Source organism: Salmo salar, chromosome 04, assembly GCF_965601325.2.
Source record: "Salmo salar chromosome 04, fSalSal1, whole genome shotgun sequence".
NCBI lineage: Eukaryota > Metazoa > Chordata > Actinopteri > Salmoniformes > Salmonidae > Salmo > Salmo salar.
The window spans coordinates 52,870,252-52,886,303 of NC_138294.1; the positions used below are offsets into that span (position 1 = coordinate 52,870,252).

Sequence of the window (16,052 nt, forward strand, 5' to 3'; positions counted from 1 at the left end):
GTGTGTGTGTGTGTGTGTGTGTGTGTGTGTGTGTGTGTGTGTGTGTGTGTGTGTGTGTGTGTGTGTGTGTGTGTGTGTGTGTGTGTGTGTGGGGTGAGGATAATTTGTTGGCAAGCCTTTATAAGAAAATATTTTGTTGGTCCTCTCAAACAGGCTAGAGAACCAGTGACGTTTAGTCAGGACAATATGCCCAAACTGACACGTATTTATTAAGCCCCAAATCAGCGGATGCCCAGCCATATTAAAGGACTTCATTTCCCGAACTGCAACGGGTCCGTGATGTCTCCAACAGCTGACAGACGATAAAAGCCTAGGCGAGAGCTTTCAGGAGGGGGAGAGAGTCTCTCTGCAAGGAGAATACACAACCCGAGCACTGGTGGACTTTGGATTGCTTTGGACCAGGATATTGATATCGAACATTTTTATTTCTATATCCGAATTTGGCGATTGTTCTGCTGAATTTTGGGACATTTGTTAAGTTCCATAACATTGCGTAGCTGGTGCATGTGCATTTTTACATTTTAAAGTGCATCTACCCCCTAAAGCCGTGCCCAATGCCGAGGAATGGATAGTGTGTCTGATAAAGGTGGAAAGATGGTCGAGAGTGATGAGCAGTCGGAGAGGGATAGTGGCGGTGGCGCAGCGATGGCCGCGCTACACCAATGCGAACTCATCCAGAACATGATTGAAATCTCCATCTCCAGTTTACAGGGGCTCCGGACCAAATGCGCCGCGTCCAATGACCTCACACAGCAAGAGATACGTACTTTAGAGGTAATTAACTCTTGAAAACGCATAAATACGGCGGTGCAAACTGCGGAGTTATACGTATGTCTGCCTGGGCTGCATTTCTCTGGTGGCTAAGCTAGGCGCTCCATCAATTTCCTCATGTTTTGCACAATACACTGCAGTTGTTTGCTGTATTGCGCGATGCTATACATGATTATTTAAAGAATAGGCCTACATTAAACATGCACGGTCACTTCCCACATTGTCTACTATTGATATAGCTATAAATAGACATTGTCACTAACGTTGATCTGGTTACTGTGACCTCTTTCTCGAGGTGAAATATTTGGCTGGAAACCCCGGAATTTTTGCAGCAATGTATTGCGTGCTGATGGAATCAAACGGGCCAAATTCCTCACATTTTAATTCTGTTCTTGTTCACGATTCCGCATTTCTGCATCAGACAAGCCAAGTTCGGGGACAAAACGAAATGCAACATGAACTAGCAGAGCATTTCTCGGCAATGGTAAATGCTCCTCATGCCAATAATCTTGATAATTTCTCTGAGTATATTTCTGAGCCAATTAAGACCAATATGTTTTTTAATGCGTTCCCTGCACCTGGCTGTGTGAACCAAATAATTTCAGTCGTGTCTGGGATGAGTAGCGTGTGCAAACAGTTCTGAGGAACCAGTGTTTAAATTGCGCAAAGGGTGATGGCCTACATATAGGCTTCAGTCTTTAGGCCCATAATATGGTAGTGTTCCGTTAGAAAATATTTTATCAAAGTAATAAAATAATACGGCAAATGTAGCCTATTACAGAGCATTAACATGCTCATGGGCATATACACTGCGTGTACAGAACATTAGGAACACCTTCCTAATATTGAGTTGCACCCCATTTTGCCCTCAGAACAGCGTCAATTCGTCTGGACATGGGTTGAAAGCGTTTCACAAGAATGCTAGACGATGTTGACTCCAATGCTTCCCACAGTTGTCTGGATGTCCTTTGGCAGGTGGACCATTCTTGATACACCGAGAACTGTTTAGCGTCCACTGTATGTATGTGTGCGCTGAATGGCGCACACATACAATCCATGTCTCAAGGCTAAAATATAATTCTATAACTGGTCTCCCCTTTATATACACTGATTGTAGTGGATTTAACAAGTGACCTCAATAAGACATCATAGCTTTCAACTAGTTAGTCTGTCGTGGAAAGAGCATGTGTTCCTAATGTTTTGTACACTCAAAATCCCAAATCAAACTTTATTTGTCACATGCGCCAAATATAACAAGTGTAGACCTTACAGTGAAATGCTTACTTAATAAGCCCTTAACCAACAGTGCAGTTCAAGAAGAGTTAAGAAAATATTCACCAAGTAGACTAAAGTAACACAATAAGAATAACGAGGATAAATACATGGGGCAAGGGTACGAGTCAGTGTTCAGGGGTACAGGTTAGAGGTAATTTGTACATGTAGGTATGGGTGAAGTGACTATGCATAGATAATAAACAGTGAGTAGCAGCAGTGTACAAAAGGGAGGGGGGGCCAATGTAAATTGTCCGGTGGAGATGTTTATTAATTGTTCAGCTGTCTTATGGCTTGGGGATAGAAGCTGTTGAGGAGCCTTTTGGTCCTAGACGTGGTGCTCCGGCACCGCTTGCCGTGTGTGTGTGTGTGTGTATATATATATATATATATATATATATATATATATATATAACAATTTCAATGATTTTACAGAGTTAGTTCCTAATAAGGAAATCAGTAAATTGAAATAATTTCTTTAGGCCCTAATCTATGGATTTCACATGATGGGGCAGGGGTACAGCCATGGGTAGGCCTGGGCTGGCATGGTCTGCGGTTATGCGGCCATTTGGATGTACTGCCAACTTCTCTAAAATGACATTGGAGGCGGCTTATAGTAGAGAAATTAACATTCAGTTCTCTGGCAACAGCTCTGGTGGACATTCCTGCAGTCAGCATGCCAATTGCACGCTCCCTCAACTTGAGACATCTGTGGCATTTTAGTGGCATTTTATTGTGCACCTGTGTAATGATCATGCTGTTTAATCAGCTTCTTCATATGCCACACCTGTCAGGTGGATGGATTATTTTGATAAATGAGAAATGCTCACTAACAGAGATGTAAACAAATTTGTGCACAACATTTGAGTTTTTTTTGTGTGTGTGGAACATTTGAGATTTTTTTATTTCAGCTCATGAACATTGGAACCAACACTTAACATGTTGCATTTATATTTTTGTTCAGTATATTCTCAGCTGTCATGGCATTTGTCCAGCCTGCATTCAGTCACCAACATCCACAAAGATGTATCAATATCCTACTCTTTATGCAAATGAAATGATACTACTGATATGCTTTCATGCTCCTCACATTTGAATGAGATTGTCAGGTTTCTATTTGAGGAAAGCACATGCTGTTACTCTTCCCTTCAGGGGTTTTTGAAGTGTGCTTTTTCTTTTACGTTTCATGCATCTTCAACATCTGAGTTGTGAAAAGGTTCAGACTTCTTGAGTGGTCATTGGACTGCAACACTAGTTATGCTAAACCTGTTTCAGAACAAAGAAAGACTTCAAGTGAGAGTCAGAAATAGAAAGCAATGAGTGGGTGCTCTATGCTCACTCTACAGTACGCTTTTCACCGTCACCACACACTGCCACTTTCACTTCTTCCTTCACGCTGGGTTTTCCTGTTACTTCAGGATGTCTATCACTGAGGAAAACTGGATCGTTATGGTTTGCTCACCCTGCTTTATAGACATTCAACCAGCAATGGTCAATCAGAAGCTGCGTTTCTCCAGGCCGTACCCTGATCCCATCTTCACACACCCCCTGAACCAGACAAATGTGGGAATGCTGGAAAGAATATAGGTAGTAGTCACAGTATTTCACAGGTTGAATCACCCCCATCTGTTTGTATGAGAAGATTGTAGTGACAATTGGAGCAGAGAGAGCTGTAACCATAATTTGCCCAGATCTGTCTTGGGCTTGGTCATGAAATCCTAACTGGCAGAAATCTGACAGGCCTGTCAGCTTGACACTCCCATAGGGCTCCACAAGTGTTCCCATGAGTCCCGTATATAACAGCACAGTGGAAAATATCAATTGTCAATCCAGTTAAATGGCCTAAAGGCTCAGTTAATTTGTGTGATGAATGAGAGAAGTGAAGCGACGGGTTAAAGTGTCTGTCACAGTTGTGTTGCAAAACAGGGGCATCTCTCCCAGAGACCCGCACTTGAGCGCAATCAAGAGAGGCTTGAACTCACATTATATTCTTACTGAAAGAGCTTTATTATGGCACTCCATCCATGGCTGTTTTTTTTACTGTGTGCCTTGCCGGTGAAAAGATAATGGTGCTTTGCTCTCCAAGTGGAGTACTGCAAGGTGGTGCTTCAGTTTTCACACACTAATCCCTGTCTGACTCTTGACATCTCTCACACACCCCCTCTGTCTGTCTGTCTTTCTGTCTCCATGTTGGCCTGTTCTTTGTTATGTCTCCCTGTCGTTGTCTCTCTGTGGCTGTGAATCAGTATGTCTGTTACACTTTAGCAATGAATGACACTAGATGATATCCAATAATAATTTAAACAGCCTCTAGGGACAGATTAAATACTGTGCAGTGAAGGTTACTCTAAAAGAGCTTGAACATCATTTTTCTTTTACTTACAGGTTATACAGTGCCTTCAGAAATTGTTCACACCCCTTGACTTTTTCTAAAATTTGTTACAGCTTGAATTTAAAATAGATTCAATTTAGTTTTTGTGTCACTGGCCTACACACAATACCACATATCAAAGTGGAATTATGGTTTTAGAATTTTTTCATTTTTCAATAACAAATGAAAAGCTGAAATGTCATGAGTCAACAAGTATTCAACCCCTTTGTTATAGAGTTCAGGAGTACACATTTGCATAATGAGTTGCATGGACTCACTCTGTGAATGACAACCTCATCTCTGTACCCCACACATACAATTATCTGTAAGGTCCCTTAGTCAAGCAGTGAATTTCAAACACAGATTCAACCACAAAGACCAGGGAGGTTTTACAATGCCTCGCAAAGAACAGCACCTATTGGTAGATGTGTTTTAAAAAACAGTGAATGTCACTTTGAGCACGGTGAAGTTATCAATTACACTTTGGATGGTGTATCAATACACCCAGTCACAACAAAGATGCAGGCGTCCTTCGTAACCCAGTTGCCGGAGAGGAAGGAAACCACTCAGGGATTTCACCATGAGGCCAATGGTGACTTTAAAACATTTACAGAGTTTAATGGCTGTTACAGGAGAACTGAGGATGGATCAACAACATTGTAGTTACTAGGGTTGCACATTTTGGGGAATATTCAGAGGTGGAAAATTTCCATGGGAATATATGGGAATTAACAGAAATATATGCAAATGAATATTAATACAATTTAAATGTAGATGTTTTTTTTATTGGATATATTTACCATATCATATGGAGACAGAAACATAAACCTTTTACCTTATCATAAGTAAACAATTACAAATTATTAAATCCTTCCAATAGAAAAAAAAACAATTTAGTTACGAATTGAACTTTAATTAAATGAGTTGACTCTTCACATGGGATGATTTCACTGAACAACAAAGGGAATATTGAATGATCCCCAATCATCATCGCAACTCCCAAAAAACATTTTCAACATACATCTGTAAAATGATAGTCTAGAAACTAAAGCTTTGGTTGTCTTCCTCTCAGGCTTCCAGGTCTTCTCACCGGACCTCCTCAATGTCCACCTCTTGAACATCAGACTTTGAGGCCTCATCTTCGCTGTCACTTTCCAACCTTGTGTAGGATGGCTTGTTTTCAGGCTCAAAAAGCCTCAAATTCGCCCAGATGGCCACCAATTTTTCAACCCAACCCTTCAACCCTGTATTGGTCAGCCTGTTGTGTGCTTTGGTGTGTGTGTGTGTTCCCAAACAAAGACCAATTGCGCTCTGAGCAGGCTGATGTTGGTGGGATTTGGAGGATGACGGCGGCAACAAGGGAAAGAGCCTCAGATCCACAAAGTCCCTTCCACCAGGTGGCTAATGAGATATGTTGGCACGACTGCCATATTGCATCTCCATCCCAAAGCCCTTGCTTGGAAGTGTATTTCACCAGACTGCCAAGAACCTTGCCCTCATCCAGGCCAAGGTGGCGAGACGGCATACTTGGTGTCCAACATGTACTTCAGAACTGCAGTTTCCTCTGCTTGGAGCAACAGTAAATGGGGAAGGGCAGTACGGATTTCTTCTCTTACATCAGCAAGCAGAGTCTGAACATCAGACAGGATGGCATTGTCTCCCTCAATCCGTGCAATGGCTACTGCTATAGGTTTCAGGCTGCTTACCACACTCTCCCAAAATAAACTCAGCAACAAAAGAAACATCCCTTTTTCAGGACCCTGTCCTTCAAAGATCATTTGTCAAAATCCAAATAACTTCACAGATCTTCATTGTAAAGGGTTTAAACACTGTTTCCCATGCTTGTTCAATGAACCATAAACAATTAATGAACATGCACCTGTGGAACGGTCGTTAAGACACTAACAGCTTACAGACGGTAGGCAATTAAGGTCACAGTTATGAACTTAGGATACTAAAGAGGCCTTTCTACTGACTCTGACAAACACTAAAAGAAAGATGCCCAGGGTCTCAGCACATCTGTGTGAACGTGCCTTAGGCATGCTGTGAGGAGGCATGAGGACTGCACATGTGGCCAGGGCAATAAATTGCAATGCCCGTACTGTGAGACGCCTAAGACAGTGCTACAGGGAGACAGGACTGACAGCCGATCATCCTCGCAGTGGCAGACCACGTGTAGCAACACCTGCACAGGATCAGTACATTCGAACATCACACCTGCGGGACAGGTACAGGATGGCAACAACAACTGCTCGAGTTACACCAGAACGCACAATCTCTCCATCAGTGCTCAGACTGTCCGCAATAGGCTGAGAGAGGCTGGACTGAGGGCTTGTAGGCAGGTGGAATGCAGGTCCTCCCCAGACATCACCGGCAACAACGTCGCCTATGGGCACAAACCCACCGTCGCTGGACCAGACAGGACTGGCAAAAAGTGCTCTTCACTGACGAGTCGCGGTTTGTCTCACCAGGGGTGATGGTCGGATTCCCGTTTTATCGTCGAAGGAATGAGCGTTACATCAAGGCCTGTACTCTGGAGCGGGATCGATTTGGAGGTGGAGGGTCCGTCATGGTCTGGGGCGGTGTCACAGCATCATCGGACTGAGCTTGTCATTTCAGGCAATCTCAACGTTGTGTGTTACAGGGAAGACATCCTCCTCCCTCATGTGGTACCCTTCCTGCAGGCTCATCCTGACATGCCCCTCCAGCATGACAATGCCACCAGCCGCACTGCTCGTTCTGTGTGTGATTTCCTGCAAGACAGGAATATCAGTGTACTGCCATGGCCAGCGAAGAGCCCGGATCTCAATCCCATTGAGCACGTCTGGGACCTGTTGGATCTGAGGGTGAGAGCTAGGGCCATTCCCCCCAGAAATGTCATGGAACTTGCAGGTGCCTTGGTTTAAGATTGGGGTAACATTTCACAGCAAGAACTGGCAAATCTGGTGCAGTCCATGAGGAGGAGATGCACTGCAGTACTTAATGCAGCTGGTGGCCACACCAGATACTGACTGTCCCTTTGTTCAGGGACGCATTATTCCATTTCTGTTAGTCACATGTCTGTGGAACTTGTTTCCGTTTATGTCTGTTGTTGAAACTCATGTTCATACAAATATTTAACATGTTAAGTTTGCTGAAATTAAACGATGTTGACAGTGAGAGGACATTTCTTTTTTGCTGAGTTTACATCATCCAGGAGGATCCTCTTGAATGGGCTGTCCATATCGGCAGACTGTGATATGGCCATTTCTTGGAGAGACTCCTTCCCCTCCAGGAGACTGTCAAACATGATGACAACACCACTCCAACAGGTGTTGCTGGGCAGCTTCAATGTGGTGCTCTTATTCTTCTCACTTCTTTTGCTTGATAAGGTAGATTGCTGCTATAACTTGATGACCCTTCACACACCTAACCATTTCCTTGGCTCTCTTGTAGAGTGTATCCATTGTTTTCAGTGCCATGATGTCCTTGAGGAGCAGATTCAATGCATGAGCAGCACATCCAATGGGTGTGATGTGAGGGTAGGACTCCTCCACTTTAGACCAAGCAGCCTTCATATTCGCAGCATTGTCTTTCACCAGTTCAAATACCTTCTGTGGTCCAAGGTCATTGATGACTGCCTTCAGCTCATCTGCAATGTAGAGCCCGGTGTGTCTGTTGTCCCTTGTGTCTGTGCTCTTGTAGAATACTGGTTGAGGGGTTGAGATGATGTAGTTAATTATTCCTTGCCCATGAACATTCGACCACCCATCAGAGATGATTGCAATACAGTCTTCTTTCTCTATGATTTGCTTGACCTTCACTTGAACTCTGTTGAACTCCGCATCCAGCAAATGAGTAGGTAAAGCATGTCTGGTTGGAGGGGTGTATGCTGGGCTAGGAACATTCAGAAATCTCTTCCAATACCTGTGAGCATCAGAGGTGAACCAGTTGCATACACAGCTCAAGCAAGACATTCATCAGCATTTCTCTGACTCCGTTCCTCCATTGAGTCAAGAAAACTTCTGATTCCTGTTGCTATCGATAAGGTGTCTGATTCATCATTTTCACCTCGAATAGAAGTAGAGGGACTTTTGTCAGAGGTTGCTTGTTGTGAACGCTGAGGGACCTTTATGCACTTGGCCAGATGATTCTGCATCTTTGTTGCATACTTCACATATGATTTGGCACAGTATTTGCAAATGTACACAGCTTTTCCTTCTACATTAGCTGCAGTGAAATGTCTCCACACATCAGATAGTGCCCGTGGAATTTTCCTGTAAAGATTAGAAAAAAATGATTAAAAAATAAACAAATACAATTCCATGTACGGATAAATAGTTCAGCAGTTAGATTAAACTCCTTTGTAAGATATGTTTTAAAATGAAACATGTATGGAAACAGGTGAATTAACACTCAGTTAGCAGGCTCAAGCAAGCTAAATCCCACATGGTAGCAAAAACGAACTAGCAGAAATTGTTAACAAGTTAGAAAGGATTTAAACACGCTTTGCTGTAGGCTACTATTGACTAGTTAACAAAAAATCATGTATGTCATAAAATATATTCACCCCACCCAGTATTGTAATCAAAACTTACCAGAAAGCATGTAGTCCTTGGCTCAGACAGTGTAGAAGTGTGGGCTCAACAGCATCTCATTAGTGTGCAAGATCTTGAGAATCAGCCGTACATGTGATGGAAGAATGCACTGTGCATGCAGAGGGTTTCAATTCCATTGAATTGGGGATAGTTTAACCAAAATACCTCACACAGTACCACTCTCCATACTTTCAAGCATGGTGGTGGCTGCATCATGTTATGGGTATGCTTGTCATCGCCAAGGACTTGGGAGTTTTTTTTTTTTTAATGAAAAGAAACAGAATGAAGCTAAGCACAGGCAAAATCCTAGAGGAAAACCTGGTTGTCTGCTTTCCAACAGACGCTGGGAGACATTCACTTTTCAGCAGGACAATAACCTAAAACCCAAGGCCAAATTTACACTTGAGTTGCTTACCAAGACAAAATGTAATGTTCCTGAGTGGCCTAGTTACAGTTTTGACTTGAATTGTCTTGAAAATCTGTGGCAAGACTTGAAAATGGCTGTCTAGCAATGATCAACAACCAACTTGACAGAGCTTGAAGAATTCTTTAAAGAATAATGTGCAAAATATTGTACAATCCAGATGTGCAAATTTCTTAGACTTACCCAGAGACTCACAGCTGTAATTGCTGCCAAAGGTGATTCTATCGTGTATTGACGTAAATGAGATTTCATCTTCAATACATTTGCAAAAATGTCTAAAGTCATGTTTTTACTTCATCATTATGGGGTATTATGTGGAGAGAGAAAAAAAATATTTTATCCATTTTGAATTCTAGGATGTAACACAACAAAATGTGGAATAAGTCGAGGGTTATGTATACTTTGTGAATGCTCTGTATGTAGCCTAGCCTATATAGACATATAACATGATAATGATTATATATCGGTCACAACAACCAGACTTCTGACTCCTCATTTGAATCTTGCTTGCGTAGTGTCTCTTGATATACATTTTTTCCTGTGAGTCTTTTGGATTAATGCATCACCATGTTATCTGTGCAGATAATCCATCCCTGAGCCTACCTAATGATCAGCAGATAGAAATGCATCATCTGTTTTGTCTTCTCATGGTGTTGGAAAGAGTTTTGCTGCGCCGCTCGTGGTGTGAGCTATTGTGGCTGTGTCTATATTTAGACGTCTTTCTTCCTACGCATTTTCAGGGTTGGTTGTTAAATAAGGAAATCAAATGACGCGCAAAGAGGCTATGCTGAGAGGGGAGAGCAGGGCGGAAGGGGGGGGGGGGGGCGAGGGGATCAAAGCCAATCAGCTGGGCTGCTTCTTATGACATAGCAACTGCTGTGTCTTTCTGAGGCCTAGGAGGAGACCGACTGGGGAGAATATGGCCATCACCAGAGAAGAAACACAAGCAAATCATTGCAGCATTATCCACGCTATTTCGGTTTCCTCTTTTCGTATTGGGAAAGCAAACGGTACAATCCAGCAGTCGGATTGCATTGTGTGGAAATCATGGTCGTTTTACCCCAGCAGGCAGCCTTTGAGCTATTCTTAAACATGTTGAGGATGTAGTGTTACTCTGCATCTGGTAATTTTGAGGTCTGCAGTATTTGTGTAATGGGGAAGGAGGATTTGCATGACATGGCAAAAAACAAGGGGTTCCTTTGCCCTGTTCAAACAAGCTTCCTTCCTACCCATTCCTTTCTTTTTTTTCTTCCTTTCTTCAAGGACCATGACATAATTCCATTTCCAGATCGGATATATTCAATTTGGGTAACATTTTACATACAGTTGCTTCTATACATACCTGTGTAATAAAACTGCAATAGCTTTGTAATTGCTTAGTAACAGAAATGGGCATTTTTTTTGTTATTATTACTCAGGTGGAATAAGGAACAGTGCCTATTCCTCATTCCTGTTAGAAGGGTTCTATATACAACATGGTTACACAATAATGTATTTGAGGCATTTTGTGTTTCTGAATTGAATTCAGTTTAATCTAAATTCTTAAATAACGATGCGTTGCACTCTAACAGAAAGCGCCTTAGATTTAGAGAACCATTTAGATTCAGAGAATGATGCAACACCAGCTCCAGCTCCAACTCCTAAGTTCTATGGGAATTGCCTGGTTAGATAATAATGCATGTTTGGTTTGAAATGTAATTCAGGAGAAGACGGTCATTAGCCCGCCCCCGTGCTGTTCTAACTGACTCATGTCAACGTGTTACCCAAAACACTCAACAATGATCTTCCAATTGATGTGACGAGGCTGCAATTGATTCAGGGCCTTGATGCAATTGCAATCCCTAAATTGTCCTATTGTGTTGTATTTCTTGAGACGGCAGTAAAGTGGGGTCCGAAATTATTGACACGCTTGATACAAATTAGCAATTATAACTGTAGGAAATAATTACTAAAAATACTGAGCTATATTTTGCACTCCATAAAATGGGCAAATATTATTTTATACTAATATAATTGCTCAGAGAAAGAGATCTTCTTAAACAAGTAATACATTTTTTTTCTCAAAGGTAGGGGTCAAAATTATTGACAGCCCTAAAGATTCTTAGAAATAAAGTAGATAAAAGTGTAGTATTTGGTCCCATATTCCTAGTACGTAATGACTACATCAAGCTTGTGACTCTACAAACTTGGTGGATGCATTTGCAGTGTTTCAGATTATTTTGTGCCCAATAGAAATGAATGGTAAATAATGTATTGTGACATTTTGGAATCACTTTTATTGTAAATAAGAAAATAACATGTTTCTAAACACTTACGTTAATGTGGATGCTACCAAGACTACGGATAACCCAGAATTAATTGTGGTTAATGATAAATGAGAAAATTACAGAGGGTCAAAGATCATACCACCAAGATATGCTAACCTCCCACCATTACCAATAACAGGGGAGGTTAGTATGTCTTGGCGGTATGATATATATTTTTTGGAGTGAACAATAAAGGAGTGTTGGAATGATTAATTTCATCAAGTCATTATTGCTCATCTTTATCAAGATGAGCAGTAATGTTCACACACTTAAGATTCCAAGCCATTTCTGAGCTTTGTATGGTGTGTGTTGCTGGGTGTTGCTGGGTGTTGCTGGGGCTGTCACTGGGAGAAGCCAGACGGGGACTAAACTTACACAACATAAGGACAGAGGATTAGTGGCAGCAGCCAGCCAATCCCCCAGCCCCTCCCCCTCCCTGTGGGGTCAGCCAGCGATGACGGAGGGGTCAGCGCAGTGGGCCATTGTCTCTGACAGTCACCCACGGCCGATGGGTGCCCAGCCCCGCCACAAAGCCCCGTGGCACACAAAGCCCCGTGGCACATGTGACCCTTCCTCCCTCCCTGCAACATGCGTCACTGTGCCTCCATCCATCGTGCCACAATGGTGGTGGGCTGTGGTGATTTGTGGCATATACATGTTACCTGGGGCTGCTTAATATGCAGCATCACGTCACAGCCGTTTGTTAACATTTAGTCCCATCACAAAGGCCTTAATGTGCCATGTTCATTATCTGCCAGATCACAGTGCTGTGCTGCCCTGAGACCAGTGCACACAGTGACGGTGACGGGGGCCACACACATTTTATTAATGCTACCATGGACCGCATGGGGCCAGCGGATAAGGGCAGATGAAGCTATAGGCGAAAAGACAAAACACAACAAAGCCTCCTTGTCACATGGTCCTGTCTTCTTGTCACATGGTCCTGTCTTCTTGTCACATGGTCCTGTCTTCTTGTCACATGGTCCTGTCTCCTTGTCACATGGTCCTGCCTGCTTGTCACATGGTCCTGCCTGCTTGATGGTGATACTATTGTGTACTGATGAGTTCTTGTACCTATTCCAGTCACAAATAATTATTTTATTTATTTTTTTACCTTTTTTATTTTCTGACTAAAACAAAGTATTGTTTTGGAAGAGAACCGTCAAACACTCATGGACACACTGGAACATTTATTTTGCTCTTGAAAATGGAGCGTTGATCATGGTTTGATTTACAATTGTGAAGACAAAAGCCAGCACATAATACCAGATGGAAATAGTGCAGTTTGTGTGGGCTTCTGTGGGGCAGATACAGAATCCATGTGGGTCATATGACCACATGTGACAATAGAAACTGCAGAGAGTCATGTAAATTTGAAGGGGGCGTCTATTACCACAGATGACTCTGATTGTTTTATCTTTGTGAAATCTGATATTACCTCCTCATAGTGTAGGTTCTGTTTCCCTGGGAAAGAAGTCTTGCACAATTCTCCTGCAGAGAGGCAATGCAGTCATTGGCAAAGACATCAAAGTTAGGCTGTCATCCAATGTTTGAGAGTACAAGATGGTTATTTCTGCCGAATCTTGAGGAAACAAGTGGAACAGTAGGACTTTGTCCCCTGTGTTAGACAGGTGTTCTGGTGTCTCTCTGGTGACTTGGTTCATATTGGCTGTCACTCATCTCCTCAAGGCACTAAAGCGTTTCCATGGTGTTGTTTAACCCCCATTTTCAGACTAACAGGTGGGATCTGAGGCTAGTCAGTCTACCCCATCCCCCACCAGGCTCCCATCTATATGAGTCAATGAGTTCCATCCTCTACCTAATACAGACCTGTTGTTAACTGATCATCTCAGGACTGACTGAAGAATCTATCGATCTGTAAATCTAACTCTGTTACATGTTGATGCCCACTGAGGATATCAGTTTTTTTAAAACACACGTCATGTCTGGATCTGTGGAATGGTACTACTCCAGCTTTTTATCTTTCTATAGAAAATGTGCTGTTATTCAAATGTTACCTAACATAAATGTGTTTTATTTAGCACAACTGCAGAATTGTGTCTAGTCTGAGGTGTACTTTTAACAGATATTCCACGTCGAGGTGTACGGTCTCAGATTTTCTGTTTCATGTCTATGGGAAAATCCCACTCTAAACAATGCTGCTGAAGACTCTGGAGTGAGGTTGCTAGGTAACCTGACAACACTCTTGCACCAGTGTATTGTTCACTGTGCTGCCTGAATGATCACCATCTATCTGTGTGTGTGTGTGTGTGTGTGTGTGTGTGTGTGTGGTTCTCGTGACGGATGTCTCTGGTGCCCAACTACACAACAACATTATGTTCCACAAATGAGACTGAAAAATACTGTATGCAACTCACAGTTGCAAAATATGAGGAAATGGTCACGTTGGCTGTTACTATGTAGGCCTACTACAAATGTTAAATGTCTCCTGACCCTTTAAACTACACAGAGAGAAGTTCTGACACAAGTCTAATTAATGCTCTGTGGGAAATGTCATGTAGATCTTCTCAATTTAAGCTTACATTCTGTCTCTCCACTAAAAGAAGAGAAGAGATACAGTGAAGAGAGCTTGTTGTCGGCAAGAAGAAGCTTACTGGCCCTCTTGTCCACCCACAGCATGAGACCTCTCATTGGCTAACCTCAAAGGTCAAATGCCTGCACCCAGAACAATGGTTAAAGTCCAGACACATTGTGTCAATATAAGGAGTTGTGGGCATGGTAGCCTATATGAATAGGATAGGGCTCCCTTTAACCAGCCCTGTCAGACAGTCTGTATTTGAAGTGATTCAGTAATATACTATTACCTTCACTGGACAGTACCATTGATGCTTCAGTGTGTCTAGTCAAAAAGAAGATGCTGCTTCCCATTCATATTTGGCCTTCTGTCTGAGTTTGTTGCTCAAGTCAAATTGTATTGTCACATATCAAATTGTATTGTCACATACATGTGTTCAGCAGATGTTATTGCGGGTGTAGTGAAATGCTTGTGTTTCTAGCTCCAACATTGCGGTAATATCTAACAATTTCACAACAACACACACACACACACACACATCTAAGTAAAGGAGTGGAATTAACAATATATAAATATATGGACGAGCAATGTCAGATCAAGTCAACTCTCTTTAGCACACCTTCAGTTTATTCAATTCTCAAATAGACTGGGTTTCTTTCTCCCAGTCACACGTCCAGGGGAAGAATAGAAATTGAGCTTTATTGAGGAGGGCGATCTATACCCTCAGTACAATTTAGCACTTGTCTGGCAGCCGAGGAGCTGGAGTGGTCTATGGAGAGCCCCTTTGCCCAGGCTGTTGACCTGACCCCTCCTCAGGCCCTCCTCCAGATGCCCTCTCTCCTTTCCTCTCTTCCTCTATGCTCCCTTCTCTCTCTTCTACTCTCTCCTTTCGCCTACAGTGGAGAGGCCTTTGTTAACCGCTACCGCAGAGCCAAGCTGCCTCTTTCATCCCAAGGCCGCACTTTCTCTCGCCCAAAGTGTGTCTATGTTTCTACAGTGTGTACTACGTGTGTGAATGAATGAGCTGAGAAAAGGCATGCTTAGCTCATTGTTGCTCCAGCACTCGAGAGGTGACTGGTGGGCATAGCCGTGAGAAGTAGGGGTGCACCGCCTGATAAATTGAAATCATTTTGCCAAAAATGTGGCTCTTCTTCTTCGATTACTCCTGTCTGAACAGACATTTAATACAATTATACCAAATATAGAACAGCTTGTTGCGTTGTGGCCATCAATATAATCCATAGAAAGATTTTGGAACCTCTAACCCTGGCACTTTTACTGTTAAACTCATGGGTACACTTGCCATGGCTTCCCGTCCTGACTTGAATAGGAACTGGATTATTTTTCGATGTTTGGGTGCAGCTGTCAGTTTGCCTTTCACAAAATTCTAAATACAATCACGAGAGAAACGTAGGCCTACCATTTGGAAAGCAAATGCCTACTTCTGAAAAGAGAAGACTGATCTCTGTAGAAGCAAACCATTGTTTTTTTCTCAACTTTTGAGCGTTTTTCAACGTAGCTTATCTCGAGATAGTGTCATGACCGCATTGGCCATCACTGATGAGTAGCCTATGCTTCCTCTGCATTATTGTTTGAGTCAGTGTTACTAACTAGGTTTCCATCCGATTGGCAACAGATTTTCATGTGAATATTCTTAAATCCGCTTTAAGAAAATATGCAGACTTTTTCACCAGTGATATGTTTCCACCAAACTGACTTGTTGGGGATAACAAATTGTGTGTGATGACTTGGTGCACACAAAGTTTACTTTTTAGCTTAAGTTTTCATGTACCGA

At 42.4% G+C, this 16,052-nt stretch overlaps 1 protein-coding gene across 3 annotated transcripts in view; it reads left to right on the top strand.

The window, feature by feature from the left end:
* The first annotated feature begins 266 nt into the window (after positions 1-266).
* The window catches only part of ksr1a (kinase suppressor of ras 1a), a 46,796-nt gene continuing 31,010 nt past the window's right edge, over positions 267-16,052 (top strand). For 2 of the 3 annotated variants that reach the window (XM_014196740.3, XM_014196742.3), the window contains exon 1: positions 267-774. In XM_014196740.3, coding sequence (XP_014052215.1) covers positions 565-774 — 210 coding nt within the window. In that variant the 5' untranslated portion in view covers positions 267-564. The remainder of the gene's footprint in view (positions 775-16,052) is intronic. The other variant, XM_014196743.3, reaches the window with a different exon arrangement.